This window comes from Pteronotus mesoamericanus, unplaced genomic scaffold, assembly GCF_021234165.1.
Source record: "Pteronotus mesoamericanus isolate MK-2021 breed Mesoamerican mustached bat unplaced genomic scaffold, CSHL_Meso_final scaffold_45, whole genome shotgun sequence".
Lineage (NCBI taxonomy): Eukaryota > Metazoa > Chordata > Mammalia > Chiroptera > Mormoopidae > Pteronotus > Pteronotus mesoamericanus.
Genome location: NW_026555317.1, coordinates 5,656,301 through 5,674,894, shown reverse-complemented (window position 1 = coordinate 5,674,894; position 18,594 = coordinate 5,656,301). Strand labels below are relative to the sequence as shown.

General features: G+C 42.2%; 1 protein-coding gene across 6 annotated transcripts in view; it reads left to right on the top strand.

The window, feature by feature from the left end:
• The first annotated feature begins 817 nt into the window (after positions 1–817).
• The window catches only part of AAK1 (AP2 associated kinase 1), a 167,592-nt gene continuing 149,815 nt past the window's right edge, over positions 818–18,594 (top strand). For all 6 annotated transcript variants that reach the window (XM_054593491.1, XM_054593493.1, XM_054593492.1 and 3 more), the window contains exons 1-2: positions 818–992; positions 1,310–1,701. In XM_054593491.1, the coding sequence (XP_054449466.1) occupies positions 1,539–1,701 (163 nt within the window). In that variant the 5' untranslated portion in view covers positions 818–992; positions 1,310–1,538. The remainder of the gene's footprint in view (positions 993–1,309; positions 1,702–18,594) is intronic.

Sequence of the window (18,594 nt, the reverse complement as noted above, 5' to 3'; positions counted from 1 at the left end):
TCTCGGTTTGAGCCTCGCCCGTAGATTCTCAGACCGGACAATCAGTTATTAAGCGTTTTCACAGCGCAAAGCTCAGAGCTGACCGCTGAGCCAGTTCTCAACAACATCTGGGAGCAAAAGCAGCTTTTGAGGTTGGAGACATAAGGGCACTGGTTTTATTTACGTTAGGGTGTGGTCCTTGTACCAACTGCCAGCAAAATTTTTCCAATCACCCTCGGTGTTCCACCTTCTGCCCAGGTGACGTCGGGAAGTCCCGCAGGACTGGCTAGGGGATAAGCGGTTAAGCCGCGTCCTTCAAGTGTCAGACTCGATCAGTTTGGAAACCACAAACCCCAGAATCCCTTGTGCAGGGAGTTCAAGCCACAAATAAGATGGCTCCAGAAGGGTGGAACATGCCGCAGGGTGGAAACCCGAGTCCCTGGTAGTTTCTTTACCGGATGTGTTTAAATAACCGAATCCCCACAAATGCACCACCCCACTAACCACCTTTGAGGCTGAAGAGGCCACCGCCACCGCCTCGCTGGCTTCTCCAAGGACATCTTGGGAATTGTAGTCCAGCCACTGGGCTGTGCCGAACTACCTTTCCCGAGGTGCCCTGCGGCTCGGGCGGTATCAAAGTTCTTCTCCAAAACTCTCTCAGCACCGAGACCCTTCTTTCCCCGGTCCCCTTCCTTCTGACGACTCTTTCCCATCTGTCCCGACAGAGAGGCGGCTGTAGGAGGGCCCCGGCCCGTCGCCACCGCAAGAGGCACTTCCGGCGGCAGTTCACTTCCTGGTTGGGTGGATGGAGCCAAGCGGGAGCGCGCGCGGGGGAGGGGCGGCGGGTCAGTCTCCGCCGGGCGCTCCGGGGATCAGCTGGCGGGCGGGCGGGTGCCGTACGCGGCCCCGGCTCTCGCTGCTGCGCCGCCTCCTTTCCCCGACGCAGGCAGGCCTGGCGGCCGTGACAATGTTGCGGGGCTGGTAGCTGGGCGCCGGCCGTCGAGCCATCTCAAGTGGGTGCCGCCGGGATGCTGCCTCGCGGGGCGGTGGGGAGACCTGGGAGGAGCGGGACGGAGGTGGGGGGCGGCAATGCCCAGCTGAGTCGGCGCTGCTCCAGGCGGCCCGAATTCCTCCTTTTTTTTCCGAGCCCCGGGCATGGGGTCCCAGGTTTGGGGGCCGGGGACGCGTTTTCAGCCCCAGGGTTTTTCTTGTTAAGAAAATGCAGGAAGCGTTTCCCCAGGTTGATGAGCTTTGCTCCCTGTAGGACTCAGCAGTTGAATTTTTAAGTGTGTTACTGATTCATCCTGTCTCTCTTCCTCTGTCATCACAGGTTTAAACTTATACGAATCGCTCTTTTGAGGAGGAGGGGACCGCGGAGGGATTGACACGCTTATTCCTATAGGCATCCTCCCTCAGCCCCCACCCCCACTGCCGGATTCGGGTGGCTCCTCTCCGAACTGAAATCTGAGAAGAAATCCTTGGATCTCTTGTTTTCTTTAAAAAAAGAAAAAAAATCTAGAATCTGTCGGTATTTTGCTTTACTGCTTCCTATTCGCAAGATGAAGAAGTTTTTCGACTCCCGGCGAGAGCAAGGCGGCTCTGGCCTGGGCTCCGGCTCCAGCGGAGGAGGGGGAAGCACCTCGGGCCTGGGCAGTGGTTACATCGGAAGGGTCTTTGGCATTGGGCGACAGCAGGTCACTGTGGATGAAGTGTTGGCGGAAGGTACAGTGGGATTCTAAGTGCGCTGTAAATGAAAATCTTGGGTTGATGCAGCAAGATTCTGGTTTCTAGTTGTTGAATGTATGAATGGATTTTGACCAGTTAACACTCCCTTCCCCTTTCCGTGCCCTGTGAATCAATGTCCTTGAGAAATTTAAAACTGAGATTTGGAAGTGACAGGGTTTATGGGGCAGGGGGAGGTTGCTGGACATTGTTTACCTCAGTGGTCTTTTATTTTATTTTATTTTTTAAATTGACAGACCAGATCTTGAGGATCAGATGAGAAAAACCTATGTGTGAAAGTATGAAGCTTTACATCAATTGTAGAGTGGTGGGCTTGTCATTCTCCTAAAACTTGAAATAATTGATGTGAGGGCTGAAGAGAGGGGTTTCTCCTTCTCTTTCTTCGACCCAACTTTCCCATTGCCATGAGCAGGCAGTGGAAGGAAGAGAGGATTTTCAGAGAATAGGAATGTTTTTCTAAGAGCTAAGGCTCTTGGTGGTTTTACAAGGTTTCCTGATCCAACTGTAATCAGGTCCCCAGGATGTAGCTAAGATAACAGAAATTACATGAAATGAATGTGCTTGTTTTGAAATCAGTCAGTAGGCCCCCTTCTTTCTGTTTAGGGTTTTTTTTGTTGGTTTTTTTTTTTGTTTTTGTTTTTTTAAATGCTGAAAGAATTAGTTGACAGTGGCATCTGATTTTTGCTTTTTCTGTTTTGGAGACATTATTTAGATATGTCGTGTTTGCTGTGTAAATTCCATATCTAAATCTATATTTCTATTCCCCAGACCTTCTGGAAATCTTTGTATGTCTCTTTGGTAACCTTAAACTCGACCTTCACAATTATGCCAGACTCATACTTTTTACAGCCCATTGCCTGTGTAGGGTGCTTTTATTTTTTTTTAAAAGCAGCAATTTCCTTGGCATGAAGCTGTTCAAACTAATTGGATGGGGCCACCCTGCTCTAGGTTGTGTTATCTGCTGTGAGGGGGTGGGGGAAGGGAGAGGCCTCTCTTACTGCAAATGGTGGTGGACCTGTTTATTAACTGGGGGAGGAGACTTTTTGTAAGCTAAGGTTGGAGCAAGAGTTCCAACCTGGGCCTGGGAAATGCCTGCGGGTAGGTTGGGGGGAAGAAGGAACTGTGGTTGGCTCTCAGCTTGTCTAAGCAGTGGATTCAGCTGGGCCCAGTGTTCTGGGGTTAGGGTTGAAGCCTTTACTTTAAAAACACTGTTGTTAAAAAGATCTGACAATGAGAAAAGAGAAAAGTCCTTGTGGAATTATTGCTCTTTTTCCATTTTCAGTGCTGTTCTTGCTGGACTTAATCTGAGGCCTGAGTCACTGTCCCTCTGGATCTGTCCTTGTGGGCTTTGGTGCAGGATGGGAGATGCTTCTGTGCCAGCTGCCAGATCCGCACCCTTGAGTCTGATCTGTCTCTTTCATCCCTGTGCCAAAGCCCTTGACTGCAGTGGGATGGAGAAATGGAGGAGAGTGTGAAAGAGAAATTGGGAGGAATGATGGGGTGCATAGCTCTTTCCTTTCCTCCCAATGGCCTCTGCTGACCTAGGAGCATTTTGTTCAACTCTGATATTGTCTCACTGTAGACAGTGTTACCCTAAGTGGTGCCTATTCTCAGAGTCTGAGTGATGGGAAAGAAAAAAGGTAAAATTGGTTTTTGTTATCTAGGTGGCTCATTTCTTCCCCAGAATTCATCCCTGAGAACTGCACATCATACATTATATTTTTAAGTGAAACTTCGGGCTTGTAGTTCTGCATTGATTCATTCATTTGTTCATTCAGCAGTTATGGAGTGTCTGTCATGTGCCAGGTACTGTGCTAGGCTCTGGGGATATGGTACAGAACTAGATGCCGAAGTTTACAGACTACTTTGAGAGATAGAATATAGCCAGTTAGAATGAGTGATATGTTCTATCATGGAGATAAAATTGGGGATGGCCCCCAATTTTAGAGTGCCAAGAGTTGCTTTTTGCAGGAAGTAATTGGCTGAAGAATGAGTACGAGTTACCCAGGTATTGTGAAGCATAGACAAAGACTCAGAGTAACAAGAGAGAGTCTCATGTAAAACCAGGTATGTCAATATTGCCCTCTTTAATGTTTTTTGAGTAGAATTGAGTTTGAGTTTGTGGCTCTTAGACATGTGGCTATGCAGGAACCAATGTACAAAGTACTTGTGTAGCATCTAACAAATACAAAGGCACCACTAGGTTCTGAGAGGGATATGGGGAGATCTAAAGTGTAATGTCTGCCTTTAAGGAGCTGTCAGTGAATTTGAGAGCACGAGGCGAACATTCACACATACAACAGCATGGTTACCAGCACTGTAAAGTCAGGCATATCTAGGTTCAAATTCTGGACCTGTTCTTTACCAGCTGTGAAACCTTAGATGAGATATTTTAAACCTTTCTTGAATCTCTGTTTTCCTGTGGGCAGCTCTTAAAGTGTAGAGCCTGGATCAGGAGCAATATCTGGGAGCTTGTTAAAAATACAAGTTCTCAGGTCCACTCCATAAACCATGGGTATAGGGCTTTAACAAGTTCCTGGAGTGATTCTGATGCGAGCTAAAGTTTGAGAACCACTGCCCTATGGAGTGGTCTTGAAGATGATATGAGGCAATGTATGTAAATTATTTAACATTTGCTTCAAGTGTTCAATAAGTGGTAGCCCTTATTTACCAGCAACATTACATCATATATATAGGTAAGGGGGAGTAAGGGTAGCAATGCGAAGGCTAATTTGACTACAGCAATCTTCAGGAATTTTTTTCTCCCATTGTGGGTAGACAGAGCCAGGTGTTCTTTGCAGAGGTGTCATCAACTCCTTAAAGGGTCAACAGATGTTTTGGGTAGTCATGCTTCTTCCTGGACCGTCTTCTGTTTGAAGTGTCTGGTGCTGACCTGGCCACCGGTCCCAGCCAGAACTGTCTAGGTTGATGAGAGTTGTGCACCAAGAGCCCAGGGCAGTGGCCAGGCAGTTCAGGGAGGGATGGTGTGGTGGGCTTCAAACACAGACCTTATTACCACTGCATCTCACCAATCATCGCTTTTTCCCCTAATGTGGGTATTGGTCTATGCTTTATAGTGAGGAATTGCAAGCATCCCAAGGAGAAGATATTGAAGTAAGACAAGAGAATGCCTGGGCTTCCATTGGCAACGTCAGCTCTGCTTGCCTAGCTGCACTAACTAGTCTAGTTGGGGCTTGTTTGTCTTGGGGAAATGGAAGCTCTAAGTCGTAAGTTCAGAGGGCTATGGCTATCTCTAGGCTGGGTGCAAGGAAGGATATTTTCTCTTTAGCTTCCTCAGCCAAGATGCCACAATGAGAGACTAGATCATGTCTGATGAGATAGGCATGTGAAATCAAGGGAAGATTTGGTATAAGCAGGCAGAATGAGCTCAGTGGGAAAATTGGACCACTGCTTAAAGAAGGACTGAGAAGCTCTGCTCTTATCATACCTCCTTAGCTGTATGAGGCCTTATATCTAGGCTTTAAACCATAAATAAATGTTTGTTGAATACGTGCTATGTTCAAGACAACATTCCAGACTTTCAATTCTATATAAGGTGGACAAGGTGGCCCTTCAGAACAGTTTCTCTCACCTGCACCAAAAAAAAAAAAAAAAATCCAGATCTAGGGCTACTGAGAACTACTGAGTAAGTCTTCAAATCAGTAAACTTTGACAATTTCTTCTATGTATAGGACAAAGTAATGAGGTTTAAAAATGTGTGAAATTGCCTAAAAAAAATCAAACATATGTACATGACATGTATAATTATAACATGGTGGTGGTATCAATATATAGCATACATGTATTCATTTAATGTATGTTTGTTAGTGCCTTCTTTGTGGCAGGCACTGCATTAGGTTATAGAGCTACAAGATGAATGGGATTTGGGCACAGCCCTTGTGGAGCTCATAGACCAGCAAATAACCCTAAGATAAGTGCCTAGCATTTGGCATGGCCCTTGGTGGATATTAGGTGTTAAAAAGACTGTAAGAGATGATAAAGAGAAAGGGCTGGGGGATGAGGGTTTTTAGATGAAGTGTGCCTTGAACAGGAATAGAGATTGCCCAGCAGATGTTCCAGATGAGGGTTACCTGAGGTCTTGTAAGTGGAGAGAATGGCACATGCAGAAGTGTGGAGTGGTGAAGCTGTACTCACGTGAGTTCTGGGAATGCTGACTAATTGAGTGTTATCATCTTGGTTAGCACAAGTTTCCCTCCCAGAATCAAGTAAAGAAGAATATGGAAAGGTAGAAGGAAATATTTTTACAATTTGCTCCCTGGATGTGCTTGCTGCTCACTTTCTTCAGTGGTCCTGGGCCTTTTGACTAACTACTGAATAGGTATCCAGTAAGCATTGTGGGGCAAGGGAATGGCTAATGTCTGGGGAAAGAGTGGTCCTGAAGGTTCAAAGAAAAACAGGAAGGCTGAAGCAGAAGCAGGTGGGGAGTGAGACCACTGTTTCAGAAAGGAGTTGCCAGGGGGGATAATGAGGATGTTTGACCAGAGCAGAAGGTATGTTGGAGAGAAAAGAAAAGGAAATAAGGTTATGGAGAGCTTTAGTGCCAGGCAGAGAGGTTAGTTATAAGCATCTGAGGTCTTGTCTTGATGCAAACACCAATTTGATCCCCCCCCCCCCCTTTTCAGATGTCTGCCTGCTGGGAAGTCTGGTTTTTCAGTGGCAACTGCAGATTTTCAGGGGGTGGCTTGTGAATGGTGTCTTCTTCCTGGCTTTGGGGATGAGGACAGTTATAGCTTCGCTAAATATAGCCAAATCTAGAATTCAGAAGTGAAATCCAGAATAAGCAATTGCATGGTCAGAGTCTTTCCTTTGGTCTTCCTAACAAAGTCATGCTCATTTAATGAGAGAAAAGGGAGAAAGAGTTTCACATCGGTTTTAAGTGGGAGAGTATGGGGGAGGCATACACTTGTACCTCAATAGCTAAAACTGCATGTAGAATACACAGGCAAAGCTTGATAAATAATAAGTTGCATATGGAAAATATTACTGCATCAGAGCAGTCATTTTAACTAGCAATATCTGAAAGTTGATACTTCATAAATGGAACTAACACCATCTACCTTCATCTTGTACTCTTCAAAGGCTAAGTGCTTTCTGAGCCTGTTTAAGAAATAACTGTGACATCTTCATCTGAAAGAGCCAAACAATGATAATAATAGAAATGGTATTGTCTACTGAATAGCATGTAGCACTTTGAAGTAGCAAAGAGTAGCTTTCAGTCTACTTTTCTGGAGCCATTTTTTTTTTTGGTGCAGTAGAAGGCACCACTGCAGTTTAAATTGGGAGACAGGTTTGCTGATTCATTCATTGCCATATTTGGTAACTGTTATTGAGCACTTACTATGTGCTGGACATCATGCAGTGATAAATAAGACATTGTTCTGTCTTGAGCTCACAGTTGTAGAACTTCAGACATATGAGCAAATAGCCCTAAGGACGTGAAAGGCCTGAGAATACGGAAAGGAGGGAGCGATTAATTGTATGGGGTGAGGACTAGTCAAGGAAAACTAAAGAAAGGTGATATTTGAGGTATGTCTTCAAAAACAAAAACTTATTGCCCTGGCCAGTGTGGCTTGGTTGGGGTGCCGTCCTAACTAAAAGGTTGTGGGTTCAGTTCTGGTCAGGGCACTTAATGTAGGTCATGGGTTAGATCCCCCTTCTGGGCACATTCAATCTCTGGTCCAGGAGTATACAGGAGGCAACCAATTGATACTTCTCTCTTGCATCAATGTTTCTCTTCCTTGCTCTCTAGAAGTAATGAAAAAATGTTCTTGGGTGAGAATTAAAATGAAACAAAACAAACAACAAAACAAACCAAGAACTTATTACTAGGTACACAAAGTTGAGAGAACATTCTAGGCAGAGAGAACCTGGCCAAAGACACAAAAGCAGAAAGTGCACTCACTACTTGCTGGGAGCTATACGTTCTGAGATGGCAGTAATCTGTTACTGGGCCAGGGCTCTCCTGTACAAAAATGCAGTCATGAGACATCAGTGACGATTTAAATTTAAATCATCTTGCCAGGGCAAACAGAGAAGTAATAGAAGACTTGACTCTTACCTTCCTAATTGACATGATGGCCAACACACAGGAAATAAGTGCACCCTACAAGATAATAGTTATTGAAATGCTGAAGTGTGTGGTGTAGTTTCAAATTCTGGGAGGGCTGAGAAGCAGTTCAGTGAGGACTGAAATGGTTAGGAAAGATTTTGTGAAGTTGGTTTGTTCTTAACAATCTTAAGGCTCTTAAAAGAGTCTTTTCTGTGGAACCTCTTCGAGGAACCTTGTTTTAGGGAACATACCGAGTTCAGCATATTTGCATATAGTATATTCTTAGTAAAATTGAAATAAGTATTGCAACATCTTTGGTCTCTTTTGAGGAACAAAATTGCCTCCATAAATAAATCATATGTTCTGTATGTATACCCAAAGCAAAAAAACCTTTTGATTCTATGTGATTTTGAATCACTTGGCAATAATGAATATTACCACATTAAAGTAACACTGGCTGCAGAATTTTGTGCCTACTTTCTCCTTCCATTATTATCTTTATTTTTATTAGTCTGTTATCTTTATCATTATTTTGCCTATCATGTGTACTTTAAACAACCTCAATTCTATTGATTACAGACAATTGTTAGGAAAGAGGATCCATGAGTAAGGCTCCCATCTTGGCAGAGGGTGAGTTCCTAAAGTTGGAACAAACTTGAAAGAGTAAAAATTTGGAATTTTATTTGAGATCTGCTGTGAATGAATGAGCTGGAGCTGGTCAGTTTTCTCCTTGGGCACTGAGTTAACCTTGGCAGACAATGGATTGCAATGCCAATTGAAGCTTCGTTATTTGTGGTTTGTGAAGAGCCAAGAGATTATTGGATGAAAGAGTTTATGGCATCCCTATATTTTTATAATAGAAGGCCAAGCATAGCATTGATGTTAGATTAGCATTTGTAATTAAAATGATCTTCAATAATGATTCCTTTCATCTAAGACTTGAATCTTGGAGAAAGCAGTATAATGCATTGCAATTCGTTGTCTGTTTTTAAGGATGCTTACAGTTCTTGTGCTGGGATCTTTAGGATGAAAGAAGGACTCTTGTGCCTCTGGTACTGAGCATGAATTTGAGAACAAAATGGAGACTTTATTGCCCTTTGGGGACAGGAAGAAAGAAGAGGACTCAGGCCTCATCAGTTGGGCCCTTCCTAGAAGATTGGGGCCTGCGCTACATTTACAAGGGTGGCAGGATTCCTGCTTGTACACCTGACTCGTCATTTTCCCTGGTCAGTGAATCCTGTTGGTTCAGGAAGTGGTGATTATCTTACAGGTTTGTTAGACTTGTTTAATTTCCCATGTGGGTTGCCCACCTTGTTCTTCAGGCCTTAGTTCTCTACTATTTTTAGAAGCCTGGGAATCTTGGTGGAGATGGGGTGGGCAGTGTTGGAAGAAATAACTGTATCTGGCCTTTCGGCTATGAAAGAAGTCTTGGTTTGACAAGAAGTGTAACTCAGTGATGATGGGGGAAAACCTGCTATCCAGTACTGGTATCCCTTGTACCTCTGGGATAAAGTGAGCACTATGATGTTCTCCTTAGGAGAAGACTTTCAAGGTTAGTGCTATTTGTGGTGGTTTAAAAGCATGGGAATTGGAGGTGGACAGCCCTTGGCTTGAACCCTGGACCTGTCCTTGTGATGTTGGGCAAGTTACAAAGACCCAGCCTTCTTATTTATAAGATGAAGATAATACTGTTGGTGGTTTCTAAGGATTAGATAAAATTATGCAAAAACACTTAAGAGTAGTGCCTAGCATTTATTGTAGTTAACAGTCTGGAAATGGTAACTCTTTTTAAAAAAATTTTTTAAAGAATTTATTTATTTTATTTTTAGAGAGAGGGGAAGGGAAGGAGAAAGAGAGGGACAGAAACAACAATGTGCAAGGAAACATTGATTGGTTGCCTCTCGTGCTTCTCCAACTGGGGACCAGGCCCGCAACCCAGGCATGTGCCCCGACCGGAATTGAACCAGTGACCTTTCAGTTCATAGCGCAACACTCATTCCACTGAGCCACACCCGCCAGGGCTGAATTTTGTTTTTATCAGACAGTATTTGTTTTGCTGTGCATATAAACTGGAGGAGCTACAGTCTTGGTGATTGAATGTAGATAGATAGATTGATAGATATGGATAATTATGGAGTGTGTGTGTGTGTGTGTGTGTGTGTATATATATATATATATATATATATATATATATATATATATATTCCACATATATTCCACACATACCCATAATTTCAGAGTATCTACAAACCCCAGGATAAGGAATAAAGAGAAGAGAGAGAATCAGATAGATACTGTGGTTTGATATTCTTCCTGCTTGAAAGCCATCTGTGTTAGGAAAATTCTGTTTTGAAGTTGCTAGTAGTTCTGATGGGTCTCTCTGCCCCTGAGGAATGCCTCACCTCAGCTGCCTATCCAGCTTCAAATCCTTGTGCTCTCAGTGCTTTACTTATATTGTTTCCTGCATCTGGGTACCCTCCTCTTCCCCACCCACCTGTCTTAATCCCACTTAACCTTTGTCCTACCTGCCAAAGGGGTCCATCTCTCTGTCCTTTGGATGCATGCCATTTTTGCTGGCTATGTTTACTGTTTTGGGTCCATAATCTCAAAGTTTTATTTTGCTCTTTAGCTATTTCATTTGTATCTACTTTCTAGGGTTAGATACAAGTGTTTCTTCTGGGCAGGGTATAAACCTTAGGTTTATTTTGTATCCAATTCAGGACTCTTAAATTTAAACAGTGCAACGGTGGACACTGGCGATTAATTAAATGAATAACAATAAATCAGTACTAATTTAGACTCCTGGCCAGGCACTGGAGTTCAGACAAACTTGAAATCTATAGACCGCTCTTAACTTACTTTGATAATATAATAGATTTTGTTTGGGACCTTATTACAATGATAAGAACTATCAAATCATTTAGATTTCTGTAAAGTTGCAAATGACAAATTCAAAGCTAAGTAAAACACCTTCCAGAAAACCATATAAATTTCTCTTTATTGATTGGATTCAATTATAGGTTACTAATACTATCAGTCTCAAAAGTATCGATACAAGGTATCAGTATCTTAAAGGAATTCTAAAACTATTTAAATGCTGTGTTGTGAAGATGAAGATTAGGTCAGATATCAAAAACCCAGATATTTTCTAGTTTGTGATGAATTGTTGGTTCACAGCAAATTAGGGCAGTGATTTTCAACTTATATTTGGGGTAGTGAGTATGGGAGCAGAGTCAGTTAGGAGGGGAATATGTAATTTGGAAAGCACAGACAAACCACAGGTTCAGCAAGGAAAGAAGGGAACCTTAAAGAGGAGGGGGATATGCCTCAAAAGGCATATATTGTAGACTTAAGGAGATGGGGTGGGGAGAGGACACGAGATTTTTATATTTATCAAGGAAGGTACGGTTTTTAAAAGGTTTCTAAGTATGGCTTTAGCAACTCAGTTATAAATTGAGTCTAGAGAGGTGGTGTCCAAAATTGATTAGCTCAGTGTAGCTCTTAGACCGTAGATAGGCACCTGTTTCTCCCTGTTCTTGCTAATTTCAGAAAGGTGAAATAAAAAGACAGATCAACAGTATATTATGCCTGGTGTTTTGCCCTGTGAGCTCTGTGACCTTGTTGGAAGGTCATCGCTCAGTAGCTCTCTGACCAATGATGAGGATTTACTTGAAGAAGTTACTTTTAAATAATATAGAAATTCCCAGAAGATGAAGTATTTCTTTTTCTTTTTAAATCATTGTTTTAGAATATTCATATGTTATATTAACAACGACAAGTGGGTTAAGTGGCTGTCCACCTACTCTGCTATTTTGACATTGATTTTAAGGTGATATGATAGAATAATGTCCAAGTCTATATATTCAAGTTCTGGTCCTAGGATTAGCTCAGAGAATATGAGCAAAGAGCTAAGGGAAGTAGATCCTCTAGTCTCCTCAGTGGTCTTGGATTCCTTACTTTCCTTCTCTGAGCATGTCTTTCCTTATGTAGATAAGGAGATCACTGGGTCATCTTGAAGATCTACTCTAACTCACGTGATTTCTAAGTTGTGTAGTTTGTGTTGAGACCATTTAGGAGGGACCATTAGGGTGGGTTTGATTAGACTTGTGTTAGACTTGCACAGCGGGGGCTAAGGCAACATACCTGAGATGGATTATTTACCTTGGCCTGTGTATGAGCCATAATGGGAGGTATCATTATTAGTGGAGGTGAAGGATTCCTTCCTTTTTTACTCACCTTCTTTCATATCTTTCCGTAAACTGGAAAAATCAGTGTTAATAAGTAGATATTCGGGGTGAGAGGAATGGTGGACTTCTGACTTCAGTGACTGCGTAGATAATGATATAAATAAAAAGAAGAAAGAACAATGTATGAGGGAAAGCAAATGATTTTAGTTTTGGACTTTTTAGCATGAAGCACCAATGGAAATCTCTTGTGGATATAGTTGAGGGCACTGTTGGATAGGACTGGCCTAGATTTGAGAGAAAAGTTTGGTGGGAATTGTTTTATAACTGCATGGTATTAATGAAAACTGAAATGGAATGAGAGCTCACAAGGAGACCACATGGAAGAAGAGAGAAGTGGCTGTGGGTAGATTTCTCGGGAACATCAGTGTGTAAGCGACAGGTAGAGGAAGAGGAGCACATAATAAAACCCAGACTCCTCACTCTGACCTGCAACCCCTACAAGAGCTTTTGTCTCTCTTCACTTCAACCAGTATGCTTATTCACCACAATGGTTCCTCTTTATCTTTTTGAGCATTTAACATTGTTTTCTCCTTAAGTGTCTTAGGCTTGGCCAGTCCCTTGTCTGGGATGTTCTTCCTCTGCTCTTTCTATGGCTGGATTCTGATTCTTGCCATTCATATCTTACTTAAATCTCACTTCAGAAAAGACTTCCTTGACCGTCCAATATAAGGAACCCATCATGTTTTATTTTGATAGGTAGCATGTGTCAAATGACTTTCTTGCTTATTGTTTGTCTCTCTCTGCTAGAATTTCACCTTCTTGAAAGCAGAGACATTGACTCACTTGTTTATTGCTGTATCCCCAGTGTCTAGTGTGGTACCATCTGAGAAGCTTGGTGAAAACCAGTTGAATGAATGAGTGAGCACATAAGGAGGCAGAAGGAATAATCGAAGATATACATGTAGAATCAGGAGAGAGGGAGTGATGAAAATGAATATGAAGTAATTTAAGAGAAGGAGGGGTGGATACTTTGGGGGGTTAAAAAGCAGAAAGGGTTATTGGATTTGGAAATACAGAGATCATTCATGATTTTTGTCAGAGCAGTTTAGTGAGGCAATGGAGCAGAGTCCAGGTGGCAGTGAAATGAATGAATGGGAAGTGATATAGATGGTGAGTCAAGGAGGAATTTATTATTTTTAATGGTGGAAGAGTCTTGAGTACATGGGACAGAGAGGAAGAGTTTAGAGATACATAGTACAGGGGTGATTCTTGATGGAATGATGCTGAGGAGGTGATGGCGGGTTATGGATGGAATCATGAACACAGGTGGAGGAGATGACTGTGGACAGGGGGCAGTGCACTTTATTAACTGACCTGGAAGAAAGACGAACAAGAATGGGTACAGAAATGAAAGCGGTGGGGTTTGGCAAGTTGAGGGAGATCTTGCTTCATAGCTTCTGTTTTTTATTGAATACTGTAGGCTGGGAGTGGAATCGGGGGTTTAAAGAGAGTAGGGAAGGATGTGGAAGAGTTCCTTAGGATTAAGGAGGGAAGGACTGACAAAGATAAGATTGGCTTGGTCACATGCTGAACCCATTTGAGATGACTTCTTGTGGAAAGAGAGGTTTCCCTGACCCCTGAGGATTTATCAGTTTTGAAAAATACACTATTATGGATAGGACTTTTTCTGAAATACATGATATATTTCCTGTCTTTTAGATTATATGCCACAGAGGCAGCATAATACAGGTGGAAAGCACTTCTGATGTGAACCTGTCTGGTGATCACCTTGCCATGTCCTCTGGTCAAATTACTTTCTAACTCTGTCCATCAAGTTCCTTGTCTGTGAAATGAGGACTAGATGATGGTGAAGTTGCTTTTAACATATTACTGTTCTTTTATTTCTCAAATGCATTGTTGTTAGAATGTTGTTATTTTGTTAGAGATTGGATAGGATCTTTGCTTGATGTAGGTAGGACAGTTTGCTCCTGAATGAAATGGCCCTGGGTTGCTATGCTTTTTGGATTTCATGTTTGTGTTTCATAGTGTCTTCTGGTTCCATTCTTACGAGACTGCCTGCTCTCACTTCTTGCTGCTATCTGTGTGCCTTCCTGAATTAGTGCCTCTCTAATTTGCAATTTTTAATCTGTGGATTTGAAACAAGATGACTAAGTTTGTTAGAACTGTGTGTAATAATAAAGAAGCTCTTAGCTAGCGTTTGAGGGTTTCATCTATGACTAGAGTACATGAACTGCTGAGAATGGACTTTATGTCTCTACTCTGTCATTTACCCTATGTTCAGTTGGGGTTTTTGCCAGTATTTTTAATTTTTATGCAATTAAATATCTCAGCCTTTTCGTTTATGATTTTTGTTTGTGTCATACTTGGAAAGGTCTGAAGAGAAATGTAAGTCCTAGGTCCCAGAGACCCTGTGGGCCTAAAGTTTATGTCTGAGCAATAAGGAAGCCATTCAGAGTTTTAAGAGGGAGATGGCATGATCAGATTTGCAGTTTAGTTAGATTCATGGAGGATGACATAAGAAAGCAGAGTCTAGAGCATTTAGAAGGCTGTTGCCATGATCCAGGTTAAAGGCCGTGAGGATCTGAGTGGCAGAAGGTAGTAGGAAGAGATGAGAATGCAGACAAATATTTAGGAGGCCATATTGTCAGGACTTGGTCCTTGACTGGATTTTAGAGGTTGAAGGACAGGTATAGAATCAAGAGTGATTCCAGGTTTCTAGTTTGAATGCCCACATACATGAGATTTTAAAAGTGATGCTAACTGAGCTGTATTATTCAAGAAGAGAGGAAAGAGTGAAAGAGGGAAGACACAGGTGTAATGAGGGAAGATAATGAGTTTAACATGATCAGTTTGTAGTGTGTTTGGGTTATCTATTGTTGTGTAACAAACTGCCCTACAACACAGTGGCTTAAAATAACAATAGCTTATTATTTCCCGTGATTCTGTGGGTTGACTACTGGGTCTCAGCTGGACTTCTGGGCTTCTGCTCATTTCATTTGGGGTATATTAAAAGTGCCTTTATTCCTACCATCTTATTCTACTGTATACTTGAATTCAGAACATCCCAACATGGACCAGTATGTCATCTTTCTGTGATGAAGCATGTAACACCATTCTTCATTCTTATAGAAATGTATGTGTCAGAGACATACAGGAAATACCGTGGGTTTATAAACAGATCTCTGGTGTTTTTATGCACCACAGTGAGAAGTGGGTGAAGGGTGTGCCTTTAAAAAAATGTACTTATTTATTTATGGTAAAGTGGGATAAGGGCTTTGAAGAATTCAGACAGATTATTTTTAGGAAAGAGTATCTAGGGAAGTTGAATATTATGAAATTGATTTATTTGGAGCTGTCCATGTGAAGATACTTGTCTTCATGTTGGGAAAATCAAGAGTAAGAAGAGCAATGGGCTGAGAGTGGAATTGAAGTTTAGCAACATTCTCAGGGGTATCTAACCCACAGCCTGTGGGCCACATGTGGCCCAGGATGGCTTATGAATGCAGCCCAACACAGTATCGTAAATTTACCTAAAACCTTTTTTTTTTTTTTTTTTTGCTCATCAGTTTTCGTTAGTGTTTGTGTATTTAATGTGTGGCCCAAGGCAACTCTTTTTCTTCCTTTGTGGCCCAGAGATGCCAAAAGGTTGGACACCCTTGAAAGGTATACCTTAGTAAGGAAAGCCCTTAAAAGAGACAGAGAAAGACTATCCACAGATGTATGAGGAGAGTCTGTAAGACAGCAGTGTCTTACACACATGGGACCCGCACAGAGTTAACCAAGTTGGGGTGAGAAAGAGAATCAGATGCCCCAAAGTGGTCATCTCATAAAGTAGAATAAAGTTTAGAAATCATCTTCTGGATTGGACAATGGGATTGCATTGACTTGTGCCAGAGCAGCTTCAGAAGAATGGTGGGTTGTTAATGTGTAGGAGCAACAAGTCAAGACTATTTCTTCAAGAAGTGTGAACAAGAACAGGAAACAAGAGAGTATGGTAGCTAGATCAGGAGATACATGAGCATATTAAAAGGCTGATAGGAAGGCACCAGGAGGCAGACATACAGGGAGAGAGAAGTAGCGATAGAGACAGATATTAAAACAAAAGGAAGGGCAGTTTTCTTAATTGAGTGAGGTTCCATAGGAGACTGGGGGAGATGAATTGCAAAAGCTACTCAGGCCAAAAACCTTTCCTCCGGTCATTCAGTTGTATCTTTCCATATTCTTAGGCCAATAATCTCTTACCTCTCATCCAGTTGACTGGAAAATCCTGTTGTTCTACGCTTACAATACACCCAAATTCCAATCATTTCTAACTTCCTCCACTGCTGTCTCCCTGCGTCAAGATATTGTTGGCCAGGATTATGCTAGCTATTTCTTCCACCTTAGCCTCCTCAGTCTACTGTCAACACAGTAGCCAGAATGATCTTTAAAATGCAAGTCATTTTACATTATTCCTCTGCTCAGAACCTTCCAGTGACTACCCATCTTAGTAAAAATAAAACTGCAAATCTTGGTGGGCCTAGAAATGACTATACTCTGGCCAACAGTTATTCTTTTCTATTTCATTGCTCTCCTCTTTGGTTATTGCATTCTATTTATCCTGGTCCCCTTGCGGTTCCTTAAAGCAGGGTAAGTTCATGCCTTCCCCTTGGGATTTTATACTTACTGTTCCCTGGCCTGCAATAGTATTCCTCTAGGTACCTGCAAAGTTTCCTCTTTTTCACCTGTTTTACTTAAATGTCACCTTCTTAGAGAGTCGTTCTCTGGCATTCTGTTAAAAATTGCAACTTCTCCCTCTTCCCAGCTCCCTTCTCCCAGATCTCTTCTATGCTTCTAATATGCTCTATGATTTACTTATATTTATTGTCTCCCTTCTTTAGAAAGTTAGCTTTTTGAACTTGCCTGTTTTGTTCACATGCTTAGAACTATAGCTGTCACAGAGTAGGAACTCAGGAACTGTTGACTAGATGGTGAATGAATGAATGGTAGGGATCAAGGCTGGTCTTTGCACAAGGAGGAAATTTCACCCTTGAGACAGGAGGAGACAAATGGATCAGTGTGTATATAGGTAAGTTTGTGCTGGGAAGGCTGGGAGTGTGTGGTGAGATAGGAATTTGAAAGTAGTCTTGGGAGAAGCCTTCAGTTTTCTGGAATAAGGAAGCAAGGTTATAATAGTGAGTAGGGGGATGAGGAAACTCCTGAGGATTTGGGTTAGTCATTGAGAAGTATGGGAGAGGGAGTTATCCAAGGACAAGTCAAGGTCCCAGGCCATGACGTGAAGAGATGCAGTTTAACAAGGCTGTGTGATTTTATTCTGGTAGAACTCAGGAATCTCGGGTTCGGAGCAGAAACAGTGGATTTATCATTGATCCAGGGTTGGATAGATGTGATGGGAGGCCACGGGTGCAAAGGAATCAAAGGAGCAGTCCAGATGGTTAATTTTGGGGTCAGAATGGGGAGAGAAAGCCCTTTAAGGAGCAAGTTTATAGATTGGGAGGAAGTAGAAAGAGTTAGAGCCTAGAGGATGGATGAATTTGAAGTACAGATCAAAACAGAGTGAAGGCATACTGAAGCCTCGGAAGTGTTTCAGAAAGTGAACAATTGACAAGTTGTGTTGACAAGGTCTAGGCTGTTGCTATGGATGTAGGTGGTTGAGAAGACCAAAGGTCAGTGTAGTGAAGAAATTTAGAGGTTGAAGTATAGGAATAAATCATCCTTGTGGATTTTGAAACCAGCCAGGATCATGTCAGGAGTTGTGGCAGAGAGGACACCAGGATGCCAGAGGCTTCAGGGAATGTTGGGAAATAAGATGGAGGGTGAAGGTACAAAGGCAAGGCAGGGTGGAAGCCATAGGAACCAGGTGGCGTTAGCTTGGAAGGGCAGGAATTTTTACATGAGGGTGGAATGTACAAGGAATAATGATCTGAAATCAGTTTAGGAGAACAAGGAACATTCTGACCTTGTACCCTGAGGTTCTTAAGGTGTAGGAAAATCTGACGTCAGAGGGCTGGTGATGCAAACAATCTTGGCTGGTACAGGAACAGGTCAAAGCAATTTGGATGATATTTCTTTCGGCCAGATTCTGGAGGTAAGTTGTTATTGTTGTGTAAATATAATTTGTGGCATTTATTTGACAGCTTTGTGTTTCCTCATTACTAAAAGAATAAATAAACATTCCTTTTACTTACATTTACATATTATATTTGTGTGTGTGTGTGTGTGTGTGTGTGTGTTCCCTAGGGTCTTGACTTTGAGAAGAAAGAGACTTCACATAGTCACTGTAGAGGTATCCTTAGTACATGGTTTTGAATTTACCTTTTGTATTCTGTTGCTGGAAGTTTCTGCTCTCTAACTTTCAGACCCTCTTAGCCAGGTTTATTGCCTCTTGGTTCTCTTTTGTCTCACTGGACTAATGATTAATTCTTTGGGAAGCCCAAGCCTCAGGGGTTGCTCAGTGATGAAGGACCACTTGCCTGGGCCTTTTGCTCTTCATCCTCTAGATAAAGGAAAAGGTCTGACTATGTCAGCAAAAAATGCTTATCCTGTGAGTTAGAAATGGTATCTTGGATATTATGAATTTATCCAAGAACCAAA